The sequence below is a fragment of the Herpailurus yagouaroundi genome, unplaced genomic scaffold (genome assembly GCF_014898765.1).
Source record: "Herpailurus yagouaroundi ecotype Mexico unplaced genomic scaffold, PumYag 194, whole genome shotgun sequence".
Lineage (NCBI taxonomy): Eukaryota > Metazoa > Chordata > Mammalia > Carnivora > Felidae > Herpailurus > Herpailurus yagouaroundi.
This window is the reverse complement of record NW_024412425.1, coordinates 8,945,027-8,961,069: the sequence shown is the minus strand read 5'-3', so window position 1 is coordinate 8,961,069 and position 16,043 is coordinate 8,945,027. Positions and strand designations below refer to the sequence as shown.

The 16,043-nt window shown below is 35.7% G+C and overlaps 1 protein-coding gene across 2 annotated transcripts in view; it reads left to right on the top strand.

The window, feature by feature from the left end:
• Window positions 1–16,043, top strand: part of URI1 (URI1 prefoldin like chaperone) — a 104,068-nt gene that overhangs the window by 59,755 nt on the left and 28,270 nt on the right. For both annotated transcript variants that reach the window (XM_040445586.1, XM_040445585.1), the window contains 2 exons: window positions 2,410–2,488; window positions 3,583–3,718. In XM_040445586.1, coding sequence (XP_040301520.1) covers window positions 2,410–2,488; window positions 3,583–3,718 — 215 coding nt within the window. The remainder of the gene's footprint in view (window positions 1–2,409; window positions 2,489–3,582; window positions 3,719–16,043) is intronic.

Below are 16,043 nucleotides of genomic sequence, written 5' to 3'. Positions count from 1 at the left end.
AAACTGAACATACTTGATTTGGAATATTGACATGGATCTCGTCAGTGGTTCAATCTACTATTCTTTTAATATACAAAAGAGATGTTTTAGGGAGTCTCCTTTTTCCAGGTGTAGTTACTAAAATAAAACATACTGAATGCTAACTTTAGTTTTTTAAATCTTATATATTTATTTTTATTTTTATTTACTTTTTTTATTTTTATTTTTATTTATTTAAAATTTTTTGAAAAAACATTTTACTTATTTTTGAGAAGCAAGAGAGCACAAGAGTGAGCGTTGTGCGGGAGGAACAGAGAGAGAGGGAGACAACAGAATTTAAAGGAGGCTCCACGCTGCATTGAGTTGTCAGCACAGACTGACGTGGGACTCGAACCCACCACATGAGATCATGACCTGAGTTGACGTCAGATGCTCAACCGACTGAGCCACTCAGGCGCCCCTAATACTAGCTTTTTAGCAGTCGCAGAAACATTTAGACATCTAAGCTGATGTATAGTCCTTGAGCATTTGCTGAATTACTTATCTAAAACATACAAACTGTTAGTGTTTGTTAGATTTAATAATGAGTGTTTACTATGTGCAGGTATTGTACCAAATCAGTTCTTTATAGACAGTATCCCATTTATTGCTCACACCAACCCTATCTCCAGAAGCCCCCTGAATGGTAACATTTAGCTCTACTGTACTTCAAGAAGTCCTGCTCTTTGTATCAAGTTGAATGAATTTAACACAATGGAATTTTACCTTAGTGGGTAATAGTCTTTCTTGAAAATTTTTAAATTGGTGTTTTTTGATAGCTCATGAATGATATTAGATACTCAACATAGATGTTATTGCTAAACCCTTTTTCTCTCTCTTGAACCTGAGAGAGAGATAGGCATTATTCAGGTTTTTACCACTGAAGATGTTAAGACTAGGGTTAGTCTTAACTGGAGCTGGATTCACCCCCTAGCCTGACTTCAAAGCCAAGCTCTTTCTGGTATGTAGCCCTGGGCATGAAGCCTTTTTAAATCATTTTATTTTTATAAAACTTATCCAGAAGGATGGTTTTTTTCCCCCTTAAACAAATAGAATAAAGACATTTTATGTTTATAAAATATTTTGAGGGAACATTTTACAGAAGTACTTGAACACTAGAAAATAAAAAAGCTCGTGTGAAAGAATGTAGGTCAGAAGACCTAGGATAAATTCATTGCTTGCTGCTCTTTGGATCAAGGCAATCTGATTTCTCTTAAATTGTGGTTTTCCCATCTTCCTTCTACTTTTTTTGAATAAGGAAAATGTTGATGAGTGACATTTACTACAGGAATATTTTTAGGATGAATAACATAGTATATAAGTGAAATTCCTTGATATTTTTCAGACCAAATAATTTTTATTAATTATGCTCCTCTTGCTTTATGGGCACGGAGGAGTAAACTGAAATCAATTCCAGGATGTTTTTAGAGCAGTCATTTTTATTATCTGGAGAGCGATTATCTGTGTTGCAATTTATTCTAATTTCAGTTTGGCAATATCTACATGTTTTTAAAAATTACTTGCTGAATTGGTGAGTTTTTGTTATTTTTTTGTAAGTTGAAAACACCCCTTTGCTTTAAAATTTTGCTGTGCACACACTTGGTTTAGCCTGCAGCTTATACTCGCAAAGAACCCTTTGAAAACCTAATTTTCAGAGAAGGTTTGAAAACAGGCATCTGCATGAAGGACTGTTCATTTCCAACAGGTGTAAGAACTGGGTTCATAATGTGGAAACATATGACCATCTCTGCTCCTGTATCTTTTGGTTGTTTGAAATTAATTTATTAGGTAGCTCTGTCTTGGTATACCTGAAACAGGTTCCAAAGCCACATTTGTATTACCTCTACCTAGTGTTTTCTAGCTCCTGGTTGATTCTCCCTCACCTTAATCACATTAGTATGAATAACTGAAGGGTTATTACACAGTTTTAAGCTTTAAGGTTTCAGAGGACTGAAGCATCTGGTCGAATTTTGGGTTTATGCTTTCTGCTCTGCAGCCAGAGCTTATTTCCTCAAGTTTTATTAAATCCCTTCTTCCTTCATTGTAAGTCCCTCTTTTCTCTAAACATCAGGCCCTTCCTCAGTAGTATCTCCTTTATTTACATATTTTATTTAGTTCAGATGATCTTCTACCTTACGAAACACTAATTCTCAAGACGCGTGTTCTAGTTCTAAAACCAAAGTCCTTGAAAGGCTTAATTCTTTGATAACTGTATGGTTGAATAATGCCACTGCTAAGCTTGGTAAACATAGGATTTTAAAATTAAAAAATACTTTAATATTTAAATTGCTAAAATTGGGTTTTTGATTAGTTTGTCTTTTGATATGTAGTCTACTCGAGGAATTGTTAATTTGTGTGTTCATTTAGTATCTGCTATTTTTTCATCAACAGGAAGAAGGTAGATAATGACTATAATGCCCTTCAAGAAAGACTCAGTACCTTGCCTGATAAGTTGTCTTATAATATCATGGTATGTTTGGTGTGTTGCTTTTAAAGTAGTATGCTGTTTCTTATAAAGATACTATGTAAAGTAAGATGTTTCTTTGCTTTATGTATATTGATTCACAAATTGACAAGCTAATAGTATCTGAAGTAACTACCATAGCAAGAGAAGTTGTTTTACTTTAAAACAATCCACTAATTGTTGTAGTAGTTGGTATTTACTTTTTTCTTTTTTTTTTCAGATTTATATTAAATTATCACATTTTGGTAACACAAATGGCATAAATGTTAGAACAAAATTTGACAGATTTGATATGCAAATTTACTTGTGTTAGAAAACTGTAATTTAGACAGAAATATGGCACTTAGTCGTTTCCTGGTAGCCAGAGCAGGAATAGACCATAATGTTGTATAATTCACAGAATTACATCCTAGAACATTGATTTTTTTATAAAAAGGTACTGCTGATTTTTGTCTGAGTGATCTTCGTATTGACATAGTGATCTATTTGTGAGCCCTGGATTAGATTCTTTCATTGCATGAATTTTCTTTTTCATGAAGACTTTGTTCTTAATTGCACTAGCCCAAATGTTTTGTAAATGTATTGTTCTTTATTATACTAGCCCAATTATTTTGTAAAATTTGTAGATTCATTAAAGCTATTTGTTAATTCCAGCTTTGTTTAAAAATGGTTATTTTATTAGAAATAATTTTCAGTTTTTTTAATCAAAGGTATTCTTTATTAACTTAATATTTCATTATTAGTTTGCTTTCATTTAGATTTATGAATGAACACAAAGTATAAACATTCAGAGACAGTGCTAATTTCTCTGAAAGCTTATGTAAATGTGCAGATTGCTTTTCTTGTTTTAACATTGATTTATTAAACTAAAGCAATTTTGTATATGTTTTCCTAGTGTAACTTTAATGTTAAATTTCTATGAAGTTGACATTTTTTCTTAGTGTCAGCACAGAGCTTTTTAATGCTAAGTGTGTCATAAAATGTATTTTTTAGTGTTTTTAATTTTTTTGCCTCCCTTCCCCTCTCCCACATCCATCCCCCCCTCCCTCCCTCCCTCTCTCTCTCTCTCTCTCTCTCTCCCCCCTTTCTTTCAACAATAGGTACCATTTGGCCCCTTTGCCTTCATGCCAGGAAAACTTGTCCATACTAATGAAGTCACCGTTTTACTTGGGGACAATTGGTTTGCAAAGTGCTCAGCAAAGCAGGCTGTGGGCTTAGTCGAGCATCGGAAAGAACGTATGTACCAGTTACAAATGATGTATCCTTGCTGGATGTTTATTAGTTCACAAAGTGCCAAGCTGATACTAAAAGTATTGTTCATGATGTATTAGTCCAGACTATTTGTGATTCCGTTGAACTGTAGGTAGTTTGAGTAGAACCAACATTTGAGAATGTAAGCTGGAGAATGGAACATCTGAGTTGGAAAACCCACCCACATTAGTATGTTTTCAGAAATTACAAAGTATAAAAGTTGTTAATATGTGGTTTTATGAGTAGAAGTTGGGAAGACATAAGATTTGAGGTCATTTTACATTTTATAATTTGTTTCAGGTGCTTCCATAAACTTACTTTTGCTTTTAATTCTTTAGTACACAGAAGGAATTTCCTTTTCTTGTTGAACTAAGAGAGATACCTATTAGCAAAAGTAGAAACAATTTTTAAACATGCTTTTTGGTTTAGAAGAAGTCATATTTTCATCTTACAGAGGAGTCCAGGTGTGGAGAAGTTGCTACCCAAAACAGGGCCCTTGTACTTGTTCAGTGATTTGAGGCCTCTGCCTCATTTTACTGAGGTGGTTCTTTAAGTTTTGTTTATCTGTGATACTGTTTGTTGGTGTATACATATGCACGTATACATGTTGTAATTGGATGGGTTTGGCTTCAGTTCTAGCGTAGTTGCATTTTAAAATTAGATTTATTTAATATCTATGTTTTTATTTCTATAAAGCTTAAATTGATAGTATAATATCACCCCTACCTGCTTTTTAACCTTCTAGTTAAATGTGTGTTTGAAAATAAATTTTTGAGGATTCTTCTGTATAAATGAGGTTATATAGATAAAAAGCGGCTGAGTTTTCTAAAGCTGAAATTATTTCTCTTATACATTTGAGTGGGTACTAGTTAGAGAACTCATTTACTCAGTGAAATTGTGGGATCTATATTTGGATACTGTAATTGCAAATCAACTCCTATAAGTTTATAATTGATAACATATTTTGATCTTTTGCGACACTAATCAGAATCTTATTGTTAGGCCTGTATATAATTTCTAGCAATGGTAATTCTTTTGGCATTACTTCATGAAAATAAGTCATGTACATTAGAGGAAAAAGAATGAGCATAATTCTTTCTTAAAGGCCTTCCTTAGTGGGGAAAGCATTCTTATTTACTAGGGTGGCTCTGCTGATATGAAATCAGTTCATAGTCTGTTGAATGTTGTTCATTTTGATTATCATATGGATATTTCAGCAAAGAAATCTTTAGAAATCAGTTATGACTTCATATATTAATGAGAGAATGCTTCTAGTAGAATAGAGCTCTAGAATAGAGAAGCATGTTTTGGTAAATCATTTTCCATTGTTAAAAATGTTTTTGGGAAATGACCAAACATGACTTTTGGGATCAGTGTTGATAAAAAATAATTTTCAGAATACATACCTATACATTACATTTGAGAACCTATTATAAATTCTGAAAAGTTGTTTTCTGCACACAGTTTTATACTCATTTTAATAACTAAAGAAAATGTTTAGATATATTGTGATATCTAACATTTATTAAGAAAAGATACTTTATTTTTCTTATGGAAGAAGAAATATAACAAATTAAACACACAGTCACCTACCTCACTGTTGACAGAGTAATTGGAGAAGGTGGAGGGAGGTCTGCATGTTTCAAAAGTAGTCAAAATTAAGGACAAGAATGGACTTACAAAGGGATTCAGAGGAGGTGTCTCTAAAGGAGATGATCTTTAAGAGTGGCCCATTCTTTTGTGCTCACATCTTGCATTTTTGCCATTTAACATGAATATGATCAGCTTTTTTAAATTTTTTCAAAAATTTTAAGATTATTAGAGTGAAATTGACTTTTTAGTTTGGTATACTGTTCCGTGAATCATGACATAAGTAAAGATTTATTTAACCATTGCCACTATCAGAATATAGGATACAGGATACACTAGTCAGGGCAAACTCCCTCATGCTTTCCCTTTGTGGTCACACCCTACCTTTGTAAGACCCGACAATCACAATCTGTATCTATTATTATTAATTTTACCTTTTCCAGAATGTTGTAACCTTCTGAGACTGACTTCTTTCACTCACCATAATGCCTCACTTAAGTTGTACTGTGTATGAAAAGGTCATTCTTTTTTACTGCTCAGTATTTTTCCATTATATTCACATACCGCAGTTTTTCTGTTCATCCATTAGAGGACATTTGGTTTGCTTTCATTTTCTGGAATTACGAACAGAGCTGACATGAACCTTTGTGCTTTGTGTTACTATTAAATTTCTTTGCTGTTGATAAAACACCTACAAGTTAGATTACTAGGTCATATGGTGAGTGTGTGTTTAGTTTTTAAGAAACTTTCAAGCTCTTTTCCAGAGAAGCTGTATTGTGTAACATTCCCCCAGTCCTAGCAGGTATGAAAGCCCTAGTAGCTTTGTGTCCTCACCAGCATTTGGTGTTATTTTTAAAAATTTAAGCCATTTCAGCAGATGTAAAGCGGTTTTAATTTGTATTTCCCTAATGGCTAGTGATGTTGAGCATTGATTCATGTACTTACCTGTCATTTACGTATCCTCTTTGATCTGTTGAAGTCTTTTGCTCATTTTTAAAAGTTTGGTTGTATTTTGTCTTACTCTTGAGTTTTGAGAGTTCTTCATATATTCTGGATACAAGTTGTTGGTTAAATATGTGATTTGCAAATATTTTTCTCAGGATGCATCTTGTCTTTTTATTCTCATAACAGTTTATTTCCAGAGCAAAGTTCTTAATTTTGAAATCTAGTTTATTTGTTTCTTTTATGGATGATGTGTTTGGTGTCATATCTAGAATGCTTTACCTAATCTCAGTTCATGAAGATTTTCTGTTTTCTTCGATAAAATGTTTATAGTTGAACATTTTATACTTGCATCTGTGACCCATTTTAAGTTAATTTCCGTACAAGGTGTGAGGTTCAAGTCTCAATATTTTTACGTATGGATGTCCGGTTGTTCTAACGTCATTTGTTGCAAATCCTTTCTTCATTCAGTTGCCTTTGTACTTTTGTCAAAAGTGAATTAGTAGTCCACATCACAAAAGGATACCATTTCATCCCAACTAGAATAAGCTGTAATTAAAAAGACAGACAATAACTTGTATTAGAGAGGATATGGAAAACTCAAACCTCATATGTTGCTGGTGGGAATGTAAATTGGTGTAGCCACTTTGGAAAACAGTTTGGAATTTTTCATAAAGTTAAACATTGAGTTTAGCATATAGTTCTTTTCCACACCTAGGCAGTATACCCAAGAGAAAGTAAAAACATGTGTCTGCACCGAAACTTGTACATGAATATTAGTAGCATTATTCGTAATAGCCAAAAAGTGTAAACAACCTAAATGTCTGTCACCTAGTGAATAGATAAATGTGAATGTTGTTTGGCAAGAAAAAGAAATATGCCTTGAAAACAATATGGTAAATGAAAAAAGCTACAAAAGACTACATATTATATGATTCCGCTTATATGAAATATGTAGAATAGGCAGTCTATAAAACAAAAACTCTATTAGTGGTTACTTAGGGCTAGGAAGGTATGGGGGAAATTGGAGAGAGACTTCATTTCTTTGAAAAGGTTATATTTGGAGATGGCACAAAATTTAAAGGATTTCTTTGAAAAATAAGTATCCCTTCTCCTGTCCCTTAGCATCCATTTGGTCAGCTTGGAGACATTACTGTTATCAGGATCATACCATTTTGTGTGTTTGCATCTAAAGACTTATGCATTCCTAACCCATTATATACACACCTACTGAAATGGTAGCATGTTTTTTTTACATCTTGCTATCTTTGTTAATGGCTGCAGAGTGTTGTATGGGTATGACATAATTTATTTAGCTACTCCTTTTTTGATCATAATGATAAATAATAAGATTATCTCCCACTCAACTGACTTCCCTCCTTTTCCCACATTCTCCCTCACCTTTTCTCCCTCTATTCCTTCTTTCCATCTGTTTATTGTGGTAAAATGTACATAAAGTTTATCATTTTAGCCATTTTTAAAGGTACAGTTTGGTGGTATTAAGTGTATTTATGGTGGTTGTTTAACCATAATCACTATCCATCTCAAGAACTTTTTCATTTTCCCAAACTGAAACTCTGTATTATAAACAATAACTCCTCATTCCTCCCTCCCAAGTAGCACCCGGTAAGCAATATTCTACTTTTTCTGTCTGTGAAATTTGTTTATTCTAGATACCTGATATAAATAGAATCATAATGTTTGTCTTTTAGTGACTAGCTCATTTCACTGAGCATAATGTTTTTAGGATTCATCCATGTTGTAGAATGCATCAGAATTTCCTTCCTTTTTAAGGTTGAATTATATTCTATTGTATATATATATATATATATATATATATATATACATTTTGTTTATCTGTTCTTATGTCAGTGGTCACATGGGTTTTTTTTACCTTTTGGCTGTTGTGAACATGGGTATAAAAAATATCTGTTCAATTCTCTGCTTTTGACTGAGGTATATATTCAAAAATGGAATTGCTAGGTTGTATGGTAATTCTATTTTTTTTGATTCAATAATTTAATGTTCATTCTTGATATTAAAAATTAAATAGGACTAGATAGACATTTCCTTAGCCTGATATATATTTATATATCTCAGCCAAGAAGACTGCTTGCCAAATGGCTTGCCAAATGACTTGCCAAATGACAAGCACTCCCAATAAAGAACATGGCAAAAACTTCCATTTTTACTAAAATTATCTACATAGGTGTGAAGGCACTAGTCAATAATTCTGAATAAGAAGAATCATCAGGGGACTTGAGCAGTCACAGAAAATCTTACTATAAAGCTATTGTAATTAAGAAATATATAGACACTGGAACAGAATAGAGAACACAGAGGAATCCACACATGTATGTAAATCTGAAAAAAGACAAATGCCATTGCAGGTCAAGAGATAAAGAATAGCTTGTTCAATAAATGCTACCAAGTAGGACTGCCAGGTAGAATACAGGATGCTCAGTTAAATTTAATTTTCAGATAAACAACAAATAATTTTTTAGTATGCATGTCCAAAATATTGCATGGGACATACTTATACTAAAACATTATTCATTTTTATCTGAAATTCAAACTAAACTGGTTATTTTATGTATTTTTTTGTTTGCTAAAATCTGGCAACTCTAGTGCCAGGCCAGTGTTACTCATGTGGACAAAAGTTAAAATGGATTTCTATCTCATTTTCTGAGATAATTCTTTTTTTTTTTTTTTCTTTTTTCCACATGGTAGGAGTTTAATCTTATTTTTTTATTCTGTTTAATTTATTTTTTAAATTTACATCCAAGTTAGCGTATAGTGCAACAATGATTTCAGGAGTAGTTTCCTTAATGTCCCTTAACCATTTAGCCCACCCCCCCGCCCACAACTCCTTGAATAACCCCGTTTGTTCTCCATATTTAAGAGTCTCTTATGTTTTGTCCCCCTCCCTGTTTTTATATTATTTTTGCTTCCCTTCCCTTATGTCCATCTGTTTTGTCTCTTAAAGTCCTTATATGAATGAAGTCATATGATATTTGTCTTTCTCTGACTAATTTCGCTTAGCATACTACCCTCTAGTTGGATTCACGTAGTTGCAAATGGCAAGATTTCATTCTTTTTGATTGCCGAGTAATACTCCATTGTATGTATATACCACATCTTCTTTATCCATTCATCCATCTATGGACATTTGGGCTCTTTCCATACTTTGGCTATTGTTGATAATGCTGCTGTAAACATTGGGGTGCATGTGTTCCTTCGAAACAGCACACCTGTATCCCTTGGATAAATACCTAGTAGTGCAATTGCTGGGTCGTAAGGTAGTTCTATTTTTAATTTTTTTGAGGAACCTCCATATCCAGAGTGGCTGCACCAGTTTGCATTCCCACCAGCAGTGCAAAAGATCCTCTTTCTCCACATCCTTGCCAATGTCTGTTGTTGCCTGAGTTGTTAATGTTAGCCATTCTGACAGGTGTGAGGTGGTATCTCATTGTGGTTTTGATTTGTATTTCCCTGATGATGAGTGATGTTGAGCATTTTTTCATGTGTCGGTTGGCCATCTGGATATCTTATTTTCAGAAGTGTCTATTCATGTCTTTTGCCCATTTCTTCACTGGATTATTTGTTTTTTGGGTGTTGAGTTTGATAAGTTCTTTATAGATTTTGGAGACTAACCCTTTATCTGATATGTCATTTGCAGATATCTTCTCCCATTCTGTCAGTTGCCTTTTAGTTTTGCTGATTGTTTCCTTTACTGTGTAGAAGCTTTTTATTTTGGTGAGGTCCCAATAGTTCATTTTTGCTTTTGTTTCCCTTGTCTCTGGAGACGTGTTAAGTAAACAGTTGCTGCAGCCAAGGTCAAGAGCATTTTGCCTGCTTTCTCCTTGAGGATTTTGATGGCTTCCTGTCTTACATTGAGGTCTTTCATCCATTTGAGTTTATTTTTGTGTATGGTGTAAGTAAGTGGTCCAGGTTCATTTTTCTACATGTCGTTATCCAGTTTTCCCAGCACCAGTTGCTGAAGAGACTGTCTTTATTCCATTGGATATTCTTTCCTGCTTTGTCAAAGATTAGTTGGCCATACATTTGTGGGTACACTTCTGGGTTCTCTATTCTGGTCCATTGATCTAAGTGTCTGTTTTTGTGCCAGTACCATCCTGTCTAGAGGATTATAGCTTTGTAAAAAAAAATTTTTTAATGTTGTATTTATTGTTGAGGAAGAGCCAGAGACAGAGCATGAGTGAGGGAGGGGCAGAGAGAGAAGTGGGACACAGAATCTGAAGCAGACTCCAGGCTCTGAGCTGTCAGCACAGAGCCCAACGTGGGGCTTGAACTCACAAGTGGTGAGATCATGACCTGAGCCGAAGTCAGACACTTAACTGACTGAGCCACCCAGGCACCCCTGATGATTACAGCTTTGTAATACAGCTTGAAGTTCAGGATCCTGATGCCTCCAGCTTTGGTTTTCTTTTTCAAGATTGATTTGGCTGTTCGGGGTCTTTTCTGGTTCCATACAAATTTTAGGGATTGTTTGTTCTAGCTCTCTGAAGAGCTGGTGTTATTTTGATAGGTATTGCATTGAATATGTAGATTGCTTTGGGTAGTATTGACATTTTAACAATATTTGTCCTTCTGTCCAGGAGCATGGAATATTTTCCTTTTTTTGGTGTGTCTTCAATTTCTTTCATAAGCTTTCTATAGTTTTCAGTGTATAGGTTTTTCACCTCTTTGGTTAGATTTATTCCTAGGTATTTTATGTTTTTTGGGACAGTTGTAATTTGGGATTGATTCCTTGAGATCTTTTTCTGTTGCTTCATTGTCAGTGTGTAGGAATGCAACCAATTTCTGTACATTGATTTTATTTTATTTTATTTTATTTATTTATTTTTTTCAACGTTTATTTATTTTTGGGACAGAGAGAGACAGAGCATGAACGGGGGAGGGGCAGAGAGAGAGGGAGACACAGAATCGGAAACAGGCTCCAGGCTCTGAGCCATCAGCCCAGAGCCTGACGCGGGGCTCGAACTCGCGGACCGCGAGATCGTGACCTGGCCGAAGTCGGACGCTTAACCGACTGCGCCACCCAGAAGCCCCTGTACATTGATTTTATATCCTACAACTTTGTTGAATTCATGGATCAGTTCTAGCAGTTTTTTGGTGGAATCTTTTGGGTTTTCCATATAGAGTATCCTGCCATCTGTGAAGAGTGAAAGTTTGGCCTCCTCCTGGCCGATTTGGATGCCTTTTATTTCTTTGTGTTGTCTGATTGCTGAGGCTGAGACTTCCAATACTGTGTTGAGTAACTGTGGCGAAAGTGGACATCCCTGTCTTGTTCCTGACCTTAGAGGGAGCTTTCAGTTTTTCCCCATTGAGGATGATGTTAGAGTTGGGTCTTTCATATATGGCTTTTATAATCTTGAGGTACAATCCTTCTATCCCTACTTTCTGGAGGGTTTTTATCAAGAAAGGATGCTGTATTTTGTCAAATGTTTTCTCTGCATCTATTGAGAAGGTCATGGTTCTTGTCCTTTCTTTTATTGATGTGTGAATCGTATTAATTGTTTTGCAAATATTGAACCAGCCCTGCATCCCAGGTATAAATCCCACTTGGTCGTGGTGAATAATTTTTTTAATGTATTGTTGGATCTGGTTGGCTGATACCTTTTGAGGATTTTTGCATCCATGTTCATCAGGGAAATTGGTCTGTAGTTCCCCTTTTTAGTGGGGTCTCTGTCTAGTTTTGGAATCAAGGTAATGCTGGCCTTATAGAAAGAGTTTGGAAGTTTTCCTTTCATTTATGTTTTTTGGAACAGCTTCAAGAGAATAGGTGTTAACTCTTCCTTAAATGTTTGGTAGAATTCCCCTGGAAAGCCATCTGGCCCTGGACTCCTGTTTTTTGGGAGATTTTTGATTACTAATTCTAATTCTTTACTGGTTATGGGTCTGTTCGAATTTTCTCTTTCTTCCTGTTTCAGTTTTGGTAGTGTATATGTTTCTAAAAATTTGTCCATTTCTTCCAGATTGCCCATTTTATTGGCATATAATTGCTCATAATATTCTCTTATTATCGTTTTTATTTCTGCTGTGCTGGTTGTGATCACTCCTCTTTCATTCTTGATTTTATTTATTTGGGTCCTTTCCTTTTTCTTTTTGATCATACTGGCTAGTGGTTTATCAGTTTTGTTAATTCAACCAGCTTCTGGTTTCATTGATCTGTTTTACTGGTTTTTTTTGTTTGTTTCAATAGCATTGATTTCTGCTCTAATCTTTATTATTTCCTGTTTTCTGCTGTTTTGGGGTTTTATTTGCTGTTCTTTTTCCAGCTCTTTAAGGTGTAGGGTTAGGTTGTATATCTGAGACCTTTCTTCCTTTTTTAGGAAGGCCTGGATTGCGATATACTTCCCTCTTACGACTAACCACCTTTGCTGCATCCCAGAGGTTTTGGGCTGTGGTGTTATTATTTTCATTGGTTTCCATGTACTTTCAAATTTCCTCTTTAACTTCCTGGTTAGCCCATTCATTCTTTAGTAGGATGTTCTTTAGTCTCCAAGTATTTGTTATCTTTCCAAATTTTTTCTTCTGGTTGCTTTTGAGTTTCACAGCATTGTAGTTTGAAAATATGCATGGTATGATCTCTTCTGTACTTGTGGAGGGCTGATTTGTGTCCCAGTATGTGATAGAGATGGAGATGGAGAACGTTCCATGTGCTCTGGAGAAGAATGTATATTCCACTGCTTTAGGGTGAAATGTTCTGAATATTTCTGGTAAGTGCATGTGTTATTCAAAGCCATTGTTTCCTTGTTGATTTTCTGTTTAGATCTGTCCATTGTTGTAAGTGGGGTGTTGAAAGTCCCTTACTATTATGGTATTGTTATCAGTGAATTTCTTTATGTTTGTGATTAATTGATTTGTATATTTGGGTGCCTCCACCTTCGGATCATAAATGTTTACAATTATTAGGTCTTCTTGGTGGATAGACCCCTTACTTATGATATAATGCCCTTCATCTCTTGTTACAGTCTTTAGTATATAAGTATGGCTACTCCAGCTTTCTTTTGTTGACCATTAGCATTATAGATGGTTCTCCATCCCCTTACTTTCAATCTGAAGGTGTCTTTAGATCTAAAGTGAGTCTCTTGTAAACAGCATATAGATGGATCTTGTTTTCTTATCCATTCTGTTACCCTATGTCTTTTGATTGGAGCATTGACGTTTAAGAGTGTGTACTGAAAGATATGAATTTATTGCCATTATGTTGCTCGTAGAGTTGGAATTTCTGGTGTTGTTCTTTGGTCCTTTCTAGTCTTTGTTGCTTTTGGTCTTCTGTATGTATGTATGTATGTATGTATGCATGCATGCATGTATGTATGTTTTCTCCCCTCAGAGAGTCCCCCTTAAAATTTCTTGCAGGACTGGTTTAGTGGTCACAAACTCCTTTACTTTTTGTTTGTCTGGGAAACTTTTGATCTCTCCTTCTATTTTCTTTTTTTTTTTTTTTTTTTTTTAATTTTTTTTTTTTTTAACGTTTATTATTTTTGGGACAGAGAGAGACAGAGCATGAACGGGGGAGGGGCAGAGAGAGAGGGAGACACAGAATCGGAAACAGGCTCCAGGCTCTGAGCCATCAGCCCAGAGCCTGACGCGGGGCTCGAACTCACGGAGCGCGAGATCGTGACCTGGCTGAAGTCGGACGCTTAACCGACTGCGCCACCCAGGCGCCCCGACTCCTTCTATTTTCAATGACAGCCTTGCTGAATAAAGAATTCTTGGCTACATATTTTTCTGATTCAGCACATTGAATATACCCTGCCACTCCCTTTGGCCTGCCAAGTTTCTGTGGATAGGTCTGCTGCAAACCTGATCTGTCTTCCCTTGTAGGTTAAGGACTTTTTTTCCCTTGCTGCTTTCATGATTCTTTCCTTTTTTGTGAATTTGAATATTTTGTGAATTTGACTATGATATGCCTTGTTGACGGTCGGTTTTTGTTGAATCTAATGGGGTTTTTGTTGAATCTAATGGGAGTCCTCTGTGCTTTTGATATGTCTTTCCCCAGGTTAGGAAAGTTTTCTGCTATGATTAACTCACATAACACTCCTATCCCTTTTTCTCTCTCTTCCTCTTCTTGGATCCCTATGATTCTGATGCTGTTCGTTTTTAATGAGTCAGTGATTTCTCTGATTTTTAAATCGTGCTCTTTTGCCTTCATCTCCCTTGTTTTTTTCTGCTTCATTATTCTCCATAAATTTATCCTCTATATCGCTGATTCATAGCTCTGCCTTATCCATCCTTGCTGCTGTGGCATCCGTTCGAGATTGCAGCTCAGTTACATTTTTTTATTTCATTCCGACTAGATTGTACTTCTTTTATCTCCATAGAAAGGGATTCTAATCTATTTTCAACCCCAGCTAGTGTTCTTATTATCATGATTCTAAATTCTGTTTCAGACATCTTGCTTGTATCTGGGTTGATTCAGTCCCTGGCTGTCATTTCTTCCTGCTCTTTCTTTTGGGGTGAATTCCTTTGTTTTGTCATTTTGAAGGAAGAAAAGGAATTAATGAGGTAAAAAAAAAATTAAAATAAAAAAATTAAAAACAACACACACACATACAAAAGAATCTAATAAATGGTGCTAGATCCTAGGTGTGTTTTGGTCTGGTTGTTGAAAGGAACTTGATAGATTAGGGAAAAAAGGGAGAAAAAAAGGAAAATGTTTGAAAATTTGAAAAAATGAATACAGTGAAATAGAATAAAATGAAATTAAGGAAGTAAAATAGAATTTTAAAAATTTACAAAAAAGTAAAAAATACAGTAAAAAATTAATATTTTTAATAAAAATTGAAGATAAAAATAAATTTTTTCTTTCTGTATTCAAAAAAAGAAATGAAATGAAAAAGAGGGAAAAAAAAAGAAAGTTGAATAGATGGACCAGCAAAGAGTTTGAAATATGATTGAAATTACATTGTTTTCTCCTGGAAGTCAAACTGAAAAGCAGTTTATAGTCTGTAAACTAAGCTGGTGGAGAGACTTGTGCTCCTTAACAGTGAGGTTGGCCCAGTTGGGTGTGGCTTAGTGTAAGGGCTCTATTCTCCACTAGATGGCGCTGCTGCTTAGCTTACTGGGGTGGATTGTTGTGGCACTTGTAGGTGTGTATGTGCATACATGGGAGGAGTGAAAATGGCGTCACCCAGCTACCCAGTCTCTAGTATCAGAACTCTGTTCTTCCCGATCAGCAATTGCACACCTGTCCTTTGTCTCCGGCTTCCGTCCACTCCCTGCTTTTACACTGTCCGTGACCAAGCTGTCAGGTTGCCAGGCGGCACCTCCCTCCTGAGTTTTATCTCAGATGCAGCTGTGTTTCCCAATCCCTCACTTCCTAGGGACTGAGACTTTGTCCCACTCAGAACTTCTGGGGGAGGTTTCACTGAGCAATGGCTGGGTTCCGGCCACACCCAGGAACATTTAGGGACCAGGCTGCTGCCGATGCCCAGAGACTGCGGCTGGCTGCCAGCCCACCCCAGAAAATGTTCACACGATTGTGTAGCAGGAGTGTTTCAGGGATTATGGAAAATCTCAGCACACATCTGGCACCAGGCCTCACCCTTAACGATCTTGTTCTAGTACCAGCGAATTTAGTTGTTCTCTGGCATCTGCTGGCACCGTTGACTGTGGGGGTCCACACAGCTTCAACCAAATGTCCTCCCAGCAGGGGAACCGTCTGTCCCCTGTGACCCGAGGACCCCGGACCTCACTCTGCTCCTGGAGATTTGCCCTTCCCACAAGAGCACTGCCGGATATTGAG